Consider the following 11,835-nt stretch of genomic DNA (forward strand, 5'->3'; position numbering starts at 1 on the left):
GGAAACAATATCTCTGTTCTGTGTCAAAACATTAATAACTTCATCAGAAAATGGAATCATGTTGTCAAGCCACGAGTTATTTTCTTTATAAACCCGGCAAACACGTGTTTACTTTCTTATAACGTTCTTGGCCAATGTTGTGGTTAGGTATGTCACAAAATAACGTTTACACAACGTTGTAGGAACGTGCAAACGTTGTGAAATTATGTTCAGTACGTATTTATGGTTCTACAAAATAAAGTTTTCAACACAAAACTGTAACGTTATTGTCACGTTATCATAAGGTATTATTGTTTGCTGGGAAGGTCGTTACTACTCGCGTATTAGTTCACCTCTCCTTAAGTTGAAACAGGAAGCTTTTCAAAGTCTTGGATGTCTTTGAATAAAGTTAAAAACAATTGACGCCTAGATATAGGCCTGCTTGTAGATATCATCTTCATTATGATATATGATATTTGGATTATTCGGCTGCTCAATATTTAATAAAGTATTCTAAACAGCAACAAAATATTAGAAGATTTGCTACTGTTAAATCACGAGCAGTTTGTCAATTTTTGGAGTGCTCTTCACACGCTTTGCATGCGTTGAGTAGACGCGCGTACATCCCTCTGATTTGCGGTTTGCTCTAATTAAATTGTGTCTCAAATGTACGAAAACAAGACTGATAAAAGTGCATCTAGCTCGCGAAGTTGCAAAAAGTAGCAGCTAAAGTTGGTACCATCATAAAGAAGGCTATACTGAAGATGGTGATGTAAAAATTTAAGCATGAATCCACATGAATCTAAACTTTTTCTCCTACTTTTCTAAAATAGATTTTTAAATATTTTTCCTGTCGTTTAAACAACGATTTATTATTGATGCAAACTTCAAATTTAAACCAAAACATATATTTGTGTTCCTCAATTTATATAAAAGAAACGTGTACATTTTGAAGTAATTCCGAATTTTCTGTAAGAAAAAAAAAGGTGTTTTCATATAATGTAGTCAATTATAGCATTTGAAATATTTATAGAGAAATTTCCGACATTTATTGAAAAATACCACCCTTAAAATTCGTTTAAATGTAAAATATTTTCAGGATAGATTCACCAGGGTATACCCATTTTCAATCATGTGAAAAAAGTGTAAAAGCCAGTCACCAAAATGGACTTTTGGCACACTTTGATTTCGCCCTGGCCCACTGTGCAACGGCGTTCCATATTACAAATTTGCATGGCGTTCCATAGTATACTTTTTCTGGGATTAAATTTGACCTAATTCGCATCAAAAAGTTTCTCGACATAAACTGACGCTGGTGGCGCTTTCCGAAATGTGCTAATACTGTACTACGAAAAATCAATAAATTAGAGAATTGTGGCAAGTCTAGCATGTCTTCTATGGTAATGATAATAATTTTTTTTCATTTTTTTGTGTTAGTAGATATTGTTTGTATTATATTAATGCATCAGCAAACAACTCAAGAGTGATATATGGCTTTCATAACAAAAACAAAAAATCCTTTCTCCCTCATCCCTTTTCCAAACTAGATGGGATGATAAACTAATATTTTTTATAGGGCCTTAGGTTTCTTTCTCTTTAAATGATCATATATGTTACAATATTGTTAGGCCTACTTTTACTTCCATTTCTAACCATTAATGTATTCCTTTCTTTAAACATAGACTCTGCAATAATAATGTCCGATGGGAACAAATATAGCCCAGATTACTATTAATAACAATACGATATACAGTATACAGAATACATTAGTAATCAATATTCCTGCCCCGAAGACTAAGATCCAGGATGATGCCCGGTGAATAATTATGAAAAATAAAAAAATTGTACAATACTCCATTTCATTGGTTTGTGCCTGGAATGACGTTCAGCGGAGGATGATATCAGTATGGATCACTTCAGTAAAAGAGCAGTAATTCCAAATTTATTTGCGTCAAGGGCTCTGACAGTACTCTTGAACAAGGGCCCTTCAGAACCTAGTTAAGCCTCTGCTTCTTTCTTAGCCTGGGTTCCAGGCCCTAATTTTGGGTTACTCACTCTTTATTGCACTTAGTGCGCGCCATACCTAATTTAATTGGCGTCCCATACTCGATTTCTTTTTTTTTTAAAATTATTCCGTCTCTAAATTAACACTCTCGTTGGTGGCGCTGTCCAGAAAAAAAAATGAGAGTCTTGTAGCAAGTCATCTTTTTTCTGAACATCATCGTCAATACTCACTGCCGTTGTCGGCGTCTTTATTATTAATTTTTCCACTATTATTAACACACATACTATTTTTAATGCAAGGTGAGACATTTTATATTCCTTGTTTCCTGTACTTATTTTTTAAAAGACCATCGGAGGAGGGCGGAATAAAAATAAAAATTTTGTTTTCTAATTTAGCTAACAGTTTTGCCAAAAACATCCAGACGGAGAAAGAAAATAAAAATAAAATTTTATTGGTGAAAGTAAAATAGGATGGTTAAATGCTTCACATTTATATAATTAAGAAGAAATATACAATCTTTGGAGATTTCAACGTAGCTTAGGGCGTAATAAAAATAAAGAAAATCTTCTGAAATTTCCACTTTTTCTTGGCGGCGGGTGTGCTAATTGACCATAAATTGAATTTTAATTTTATTCGAAATCATCAATATTTGTAGTTGGCGGGTTCGCAAAACAAGATATAAAAAAGTTTCGCCTAAAGAGAAAAAAAAACACTTGGCTTGAAATGAACATGCAAATTAGCAGTGTATTTTATTACCAAAATTTATTTCACAACGGATAATTGATTCATATTCAACCACATCACTTGCGACAACCACATTCAGGTTGCCACGCAACAAAAGTTGCATTCCTTTACAGAAATGTAACATTACCTTTTCATACTACACTATATATAGCGCTTTTCCATCACTAATTTGAAAAACTGTTGAACATAGATAATTACTGGAGATGGATACAGTTAACAGATAAAACAAAAGCCTGGTGCATTTTCAAATACAATGTAAAGACAGACAATTTATATTTTTTAAAGGGTTGAATAAATTCATATTATGGCCAAATAAAAGAAGGTCAAACATAAATGGTTGCAGAAGATGGAAATACAGTACATTATACAATTTAAACAAATTCTAAATGATTATGCAAAGTCTGGTACAGGTACAATTAATTACAGAATCTGTTCATGCAGGCTGTAAATTGTTTTGTTTTTCATAATGAATAAAGTAGCTAACTAACGTACTAACTTTACCCATGTACTGTAGGATATAATCTTATGCAACCTTTAAGCTCTGTCGGCACTATCAAAATTTTATTTGACAAAAACTGTTGCAGGCCCATATATAGTCATGATGTGCCCATATATAGTCATGGTGTGCCTATATATAGTCATGATGTGCCCATATATAGTCATGATGTGCCCATATACAGTATGGTTATGATGTGCCTATATATATAGTCATGATGTGCCCATATATAGTCATGATGTGCCCATATATAGTCACGATGTGCCCATATATAGTCATGATGTGCCCATATATAGTCATGATGTGCTCATATATATATATAGTCATGATGTGCCCATATATAGTCATGGTGTGCCTATATATAGTCATGATGTGCCCATATATAGTCATGATGTGCCCATCTACAGTATGGTCATGATGTGCCTATATATAGTCATGATGTGAAAATATATGGTCATAGACATGGTTTTACGTAGACTATTTACATGTACTGCTGAGGAAAAAAGAAAAAAGGAGGATATAAATGTTTCCCAAATCTCTTGTATAATATTATCACATTTCATTACTTAGGTTCTTCCATCCTCTGTCAATGTAGATAATTAGAAGCAGGCCTATATTATTATTCAGCAGTCTTTTAAAACGTGGACTAACAATTCCTTACATGCTGCACTATGTACATATTGGCTAGACAAACATGGCAAATGAAGAAACATTTTGAAAACTAACATAACAAAAAACATTATTGGAACAAATTTTTTTCCACACAAAAGTTATCGATTATAAGCTAGGCTAGTCTGGTCCGCACAAATTCTTCACATTAAATTAAAGTAAATTATTTTTGTCTTTTGTTTATCTTGAATTCTTGAAGCTGCATCCACTCTATCAAACACCTATATTTTCCCATATAGGATATGATGACACCATCATGTCTATATATGGTTATGATATGACATGTTCATGCTTTAATTAGAAGCACAAATATATTGATGCAAATTAGTGGATAGAGCTTCACATAAAAACACACAAAACTCAAAATTTCAGAATGGTGAGGGCAGCAAACAGATAAGTCAGTCTTGCAGTCAAGGGCAGTATACACATTCAAATACATACATACATACATTCAAATGTGGCAAAGATAAGCCAAACCAGTCACTCGTCGCAAAAATCAATTTGGATAAATTTTTAATAAATAGTTAAAAGAGTAAAATAAGAGCTATAAAATGGTAAAAAAAAAGTCAGTAAAATCCAACATTTCCTTATAAAGTTACAAGCAATTAAACATACAGCTGTTAAAAGGACAATATATGAGATATCAGCCTTCAAAGTTTATGATTTAGGGCATTTCTCATGCAGAAACTATCATCACATCCTTAAAAAGTGTTGATTTAACATTGAAAATAAGGAAAATAACAGTACAGAATGATATATAAATATATAAAGGTTTGTTTAGTGCAATAAAATAGATTTTTAAAAATTTGACATTCCAGCATGTTTTCGCCTCTTTCTCTGAAACACGTTTTTTGACGAGTGACTGGTTTGGCTTGTCTTTGCCACAAATACATACATATTCAAATAAGGCAATTCATAGTTAGAACTGCACATGCCTGTATCCAAGGGCAATTCACATAATCTATGTTGTGTGTACTATGATTGTGTCTACTTACCAGTTCCAAATATGAATTGACTTACTGATAATTAGAATATCAACTTTGCTAAGATTCAAGATTATAAAGGGCGGTGGTTGGATGACTTAAATTTAATGGTATATAAACTAAAAATAAAAATTTTCATTTACATTATAACTGCTAAATTTATCTACGATGAACATTTTTAAAGAAAGAACTAACTTACTGTATGTAGCAACTTAAATATGTAACCATGGTCTATGGTTCTGATTGTTTTAAAATCTACAACTATATACACATGCATTGTATTGGCTTGAGTACAAGTCAACAGAGTTAACAGGACCACCACCCTAAGGCCCTGTCCAGACTATCACATTTTATTTGTCATTTTCTATGTATTTTGTGTAACTTCATTTCTTAAAGCTGTATTCACATTATCAAACACCTATGATCATACACAAATATGGGCACAATGTTACATGCCTAAATATGGTCATGATGACATCCCATAATTTCCAGGCTCATACAACAGTTTTTTTGTCAAAGAAAATTTGATAGTATTTGACAAAAACATGTGACATGCCTAAATATGGTCGTGATGACATCACTCCATGGCCATATATAGGTACATCATGACTGTATATGGGCATACAACTGTTTGTTTTGTCAAAGACAATATGATAGTCTAAACAGAGCTTAAGTCCAAAACCAAGTTTGTGTTGCTAAAGCATGTTCAACTAAGGAGGGAAAATACAGGGTCGGCTTTTGTTTTGCAAACATACACTTTGTCACTTAAAGTTAAATCCTAAAGTATGTACATGATGTTTGAGGAGGGCATTTTGAAGCTTTGATTAATAAATATGATACCTTAAATATGGATCATAATGCTGTGATTGTTTATAGCAACATATTAATCTTAATTTGAATGTAATTTTTTCAAAATCTTAGAATCACAAATATAAAAAATGTATCCAGATCTTCAAGTTCTTGGAGTAGGCCTACAGTCGTGAACAGTACAGTGAATAATTTTATAATAAATTGTGACTGCCAGAACTATTGGTTAACAAGTACTAATAACCTTGAAACATGAACATTTAATGCGTAGGTCACAATTCTTGACAATTATATAATGAAATGCTGGATCCTCAAATGGCTGGATAATTTCCTTTTATCTTTGTTGAGTCATAAAATAACTTATGATCAATCAAATACAGTATTTGTTTTCTTTCATTTGGGCAGAATAAATGTTTGTTTGGATTGGGACAAAAAGGGATATTTTTTTCTCAATAACATGAACAAGTAACACTTTTTGGTAAAATGTTAGGAAATTATTGACTTACTATCATTCAGCTATATTTTCCCACTCATTTGTTTTATAACTTTAGCAAAATGAACACTATGATCTGTGCTGTGTAACTTAAGCACCATTGTGTAGGTAACGGGGATAAATAATACAAAGTTGAAACAAAATATCAGGCCATATAAAAAAAGATTGACAGTTGACTGTCTGAAATGTTTCATCAAGATGTAAACTATGTAATTTACGTATGACCGACTCATTCTGCGTCATTCGATGCAGCCCAACTCGATTGGCCGTTGCGTCAGGTCTGCATCGATCATATTCACCTCGTCCTCACGACTACCTAATTCATGTAAGCAGTTTACAGTAAAAAAAAATCACCAGCTTACCACAAAATAGTTTCACTATAGACTATCATATCAATAATAAAAAATATGGCCTTATGGCTAACTGCTAAAAATGTTAATACAGTTCGCCCTCCAATTCGAGACCACCTTTAGTATCTGAAAATTTGGGTTGGTCTCCAATTAGAGGGCTAGCTTTCTGTTAAAAGGTTGATGATTGTTATTTGGGTCTTTGGAAAAGTGGTCTTGAATTAGAGGGGTCTCGGATTGGAGGGTGCATTGTACAGTATATACAGTTCGTCACCTATACCCTGGCACTCAATGAATTGTACGACAGTCGTAAGACCGTCAGCCGACGAATCCAACTCGTCTCTCTTGGCGCTGGAGCGTTAGACGAAGCGATACCATCTGCTTATAGAATTGTGTCGGCCGATGACCACCGCACAAAGTGAGTGCCTGGCTTTATGAAACTTTGACTGCAGTAACGGAAATTTTAGTTACATTATGTTTGGATTTGTTTACGTCATGGGAATCTTACTTGTCCATTTGTCTAAGAATCCCATCAGTTGCTTTAATCAATAACTGGTTAGAGTTGCAACAATTTATCAGCATAAGATAGGCAGATTAGATTGTCAACAGAATCAGGTGAGATGCATCCAGCTGGGCCACAGTCAATTTACAAATATACCTTGAGACAAAGTTTTATTAATGCCTGCATAATACGCCTCCCGTTTGTTCTGTGTATACTTCAATCTGGTCATCCTCTTCCATTTCCAACTATGTAAAAAAAGATTCAAAGGTTATTCCTAATGATTGTATTATGTCATTAACCGAACCTGGGGTCACTCTAACATATTTTTTGTTTAGCCAATTGGCTAGAGTCAACAATTTATTTTTAGCCAATTGAGGCTGTCTTTAGCCAAAATTTGACGAAAATTGTTAAAAATCATTAGCCAAACTTGCTGACAGGACACGGTGTCCAACATGTTCGAACCAAGGGGCCGAATAAAGTCCTGCGAGGCGGATCCAGTGATGTACAACAGGAGTCGGCGATCTAGACAACACTACTCTGGGGGGGGGGGATCCTACAGTATTTTTTTATAGTTTTGAATAATATTGGGGGTGGGGAGCTAGCGGTGGTTTTACTGGACTACAGTATATTCAAAATTAGCTTGAGGCCCGATCGTCCACAACAGTTGGGCCCGATCATGTCACCCTAAGTTGTCACCCCGATAATCAAGAGCGTACACGATCTAGGCCCTAGGCTAGGCTAGCCTTGATTGCGAAATTACTCTCTCTACAACACAAGTACGTACACTGTTTAAATGTATTTTAAGTATTTGACGATAACACAAAATCACTGATTAAATTATTATTAACGATACTAGGATGTACTCTTTCGACCACCATCACATCGCATCAGCCCTCGTGCTTTTGTGGTGTTGCCTTCATATTAGTTTACGTTGTACAGCCGCTGCCCTGCATCACCCGCGTTAAAATAACAATTACAAACTTACGCAATGACGTTTGCAGCATGACTACTCATACAACAACACAAATAAGCGTTTCTTTCTTTGATTTTAAGCTTACGCCAAAATGGCTGAAGCAGTTGATTTTATTTTCGCCAATCCAAAATATTTTTCGCCAATGGTGATTTGGCGAGCGGTTAGCGTGAGCCTAGCAACTAAACAATATGCAGGTTCAGACGAGTCAGAAGTGAGCTATGAAGTATCATTTTACTTGTTATAAGACCTGGGATGTGCCTGTGAAGACGATCATTGTATTAAGTTACTACAGATGATTTATATCTAAGAAATCAATACGATACTCCTTTATTGTCATTTTAACAGCATGGTAAAAATGAAATTTGTGTTGGTCTCAAGAATATGTGTGCTACTTCCGCATACACAAGGAATGTAAGGAATAACGTGCTCAGATTAGACTCGCTTACTTCAAAGCTCACAAGTAAAAATGACCTTCATTATGACCTCAATTCATTCAAAAGATAATTACTACAAATGAGCAGGATGAGTGCCATAAATAACATTTCCTGTGATGTGTAAAAATCTTTGTTGACATGATGTTTTCATAATTGTTTAAAATTTCAAGAATTTGTGTGCAAAATAACAGTAGAGAGGCAACAAACATGGTGATTATCACTTCCGGAAAATTTGCATAGCTCTATGCTTTGAACTAGCTTTGAAGTAAAAAGAACATTATGGCCATAGTAAGCATCATATGGACACTCATCGGATGTAAGGCACGTAAACATTTACGTCTGTCGCAGCAAGTAAAGTCTGGTTTCCATAAAATCACACTGTTAACAACCCGTTGGCGACTCTCGATAGCAAATTGAATAGACATGCTCAATATTGATGAGCAGGTTGGCTACTACCAGTCTTTCACACAAAATCAAAATTTTCTAATCAGAAGAGACTACCGAACGGATCAAAATATGGCTGTTTTTGGTTTTTCTTTTTTTTTAACTTACCGATGCTGGCGTATCAGCGTCGTTTATTCTTGAACCCTCAAACATAAAACGTATTGAATTTATATTCAGTCCCTAAAAGAGATCAAATTACTATTTTTACATTTTTTTTCTGGTGTAAAGCATCCCAAAATTTAAATACATAAAATAAATAATTTTTCTCCCATTAATAATACTGATTCTGGTATTTTTTTTCTTTGATGTGTAGAATTATTCAAGGTAGACAACACCAAAGTTAAAGCTTGGAGTGGGAGTCCTTCTTCTATTATAAGGTTTGGCATCACACTATTGCTTTTTAAAGGGGCACATCTGAACACTATCAAATATTATTTGTAATTTGAAAGATTTCCATATATGAATTTATCAAAAAATGTACAAAAGTGATTAAGTACTTATATTCTTAACTTTGACAATAGTATTGGATTTATTTGGTGTAAACACCAAGGACAGCCCACAAAAGTGTAGAAGACGACTTATTTCCAGTGGGGTCCTTCTGGTGGTGATTGGACAGTACACTGGGAGACAATCCCCTACTCTTTTCTGAAGAGTGTACTGTGTACTTTAACGTGCACATGGGCCATAAATGCACACGGGACCAATGGCTTAAACGTCTCATCCGAAAAACGGTGCGCTATCTAACTTGTATTTCAGCCCTCTAGCTGAAACACAAGGACAGGCAGCGATGGGGACAGGCCCAATGTTTAACGTAAACACAATGTTATGGCGTTCTGTAAAAATATGCATCTTGAGAGTCTAAAGGTGTATTCAATTATATAAAGAACATTTTCGTCGATATTATTTTTAAACAAAATCTAAGAGGGTCATTTGAGGACTTGTAGGTGATTTGGTATGGGATGAGCCTTTAACAATTTTCATTTACCTGTCTTTCAGCAAATGTATGCATAAGTTTTCTAAGAGCTGTGTTCTTTTTTATTTTAAATTGAACAGTTCCACCATCCTGTAAAACAAAGCAAAACATTAAACATGCAACTTCATTACAATTTTTAAAATAAAATTTATCAGCCAATAACAAATAGCCAATTGCAGTTGATAAGAGATTTACACTGTAGTGCTATGAGGAGCTGGTTGAAATTATACCTGATGAGATTATATAATATTAATAAAAACATCACTACTATAAGACTGCAAGATTACAGTAACTTGGTGATAATAATGATGACATTATTTAAACAAAAAATGTCTGTTGGTTGATACTACACAACGTTCCCACAGTGGAGCTACAAGCGTGCAGGAATATAGTTATGGTGGCCGAGGTCACCCAGTCTTGGAAGATTTCAACCCAGTCAGAAGCTAATTTCATGGCCCTCCATCCAACCAGGCGCAATTTTTTTTCCGTACAAAACATTTGCATGAAACTTCACTTGATCTGTTTCAACTGGAAGATCTCATAACGCACAGAATTCAGGAGGTCAAGAGATCATCAACCAAAGACAAAAGTCTACAAAACTTCTCGGAGATAATGTCGCTGCCTGATTAAAAAAAAATACATTGATGTTACCATGCTAATTAATAACTAATAGCCATTTAAAATGACATGTAAACTTGAGCTCCACGAGTAATAAAGTGATATTTGAACTTCTAGGATAATTCTAGTACTAAAAATTATACATAATAAAATAGGCAGAGTTTCAGGGAAAAGAACAAAGAGGAAGGAAAAGAACAGCATGTTTGGTCAAATGAAACATGGTGACAGTTATTTTCAAATTTAAATAAAAGCTGAGAATAGATAGCTCTAAAATACTGGATGCCATAAGACCTGAGTTTCACCAATGAATGTTGTTAATTATAGGCCTACCTGTAGTAAATAGTTTGTACTGTAGGTTTTTATTATTTATTATTAATATTACATGACAAGGCTTAGGTGAAGTTTAGTAATGCTGGAATTATATATTTAATATATTTTTTCTTATAATAATAATAATAATTTTCTTATGCACTGTCCCATTTTATTTTCATGCTTCAAACTTGTTTCTTTTTTTTCCTTCAAAATTTCAATCAATGTTATGTTAAGCATGACTGTTGATGCCAAGAACCCTAGCAAAGGGGTCTAGTGTAAGGAGGGGCCTAGATAGCCTCTTTTTCTCTAGCCTTTGATATTACTGTAGTACCTATCTACAGTACTACTGGCACTTAACTTTACAGAAGGGGGTACTAGCTGTTGTTGTTGTAGGTAGTATTATACTAACATTTAATAACATATAAGAAGTGGGAAGTTACAGACGTACATCCTATAAATTGGTAAGATTTCATAGGCCTACCATAGGTAAACATAGAAAGAACAATAATATTAATACTCGAGTGTCACAACATTGCAAAGCCTCTGCTCTTGTTCCAAATGAGTATCGTATCAAACTGGAGAAGAGTCAATCCGAGTGGAGTTTCATGCAAATGTTACGTATGGAAAAAAAAATTGCCACACAGGCCTTCCTAATTATCCAAATTTTCATCCTTAATTCCACTCTTATTACTATGTTATCACCCACCCACCCTTAATGTCTACAGTATTACCCACTCTTATGATGACCCTAACTCCGCTACCTGTGAGCGCTACAGTAGACGATGCGACGCTGTCTACTGATAGTTGGTGGCAGTCTGAACGGATTGACATTAAAAGCGATCTGTTTCACGCGCGTCACAGTGTTGCGTTCTACATAAAATCGAGTCAGCCGACAACCGTAGCAAGTGCCCAGCTTTACAATCCCACACTGTACATAGGAAAATAGGTGTGCAAAATCGTGATTGCTTAGCTCTAATTATTAGGATAAAATAGGAGAAGGGAATATCAAGTTTTCTGGGGAGTTCTGATTTAGCTCCCCCCCACCCCACCCCCCAC

At 34.6% G+C, this 11,835-nt stretch overlaps 1 protein-coding gene across 1 annotated transcript in view; it reads right to left on the reverse strand.

Annotated features, from left to right (window-relative positions):
• Nucleotides 1-6,117: 6,117 nt before the first annotated feature.
• LOC117108835 (small ubiquitin-related modifier 3-like) overlaps nt 6,118-11,835 on the reverse strand; it is a 9,939-nt gene continuing 4,221 nt past the window's right edge. Inside the window, exons 3-5 of the mRNA XM_033250994.1 lie at nt 9,862-9,939; nt 8,985-9,056; nt 6,118-7,270 (exon numbers count right to left, since the gene is read on the reverse strand). Of these exons, the coding sequence (XP_033106885.1) occupies nt 7,199-7,270; nt 8,985-9,056; nt 9,862-9,939 (222 nt within the window). The 3' untranslated portion in view covers nt 6,118-7,198. The remainder of the gene's footprint in view (nt 7,271-8,984; nt 9,057-9,861; nt 9,940-11,835) is intronic.

Source organism: Anneissia japonica, unplaced genomic scaffold (genome assembly GCF_011630105.1).
Source record: "Anneissia japonica isolate Jap-2015-1 unplaced genomic scaffold, ASM1163010v1 scaffold6417_len956965_cov193, whole genome shotgun sequence".
NCBI classification, from domain to species: Eukaryota; Metazoa; Echinodermata; class Crinoidea; order Comatulida; family Comatulidae; genus Anneissia; species Anneissia japonica.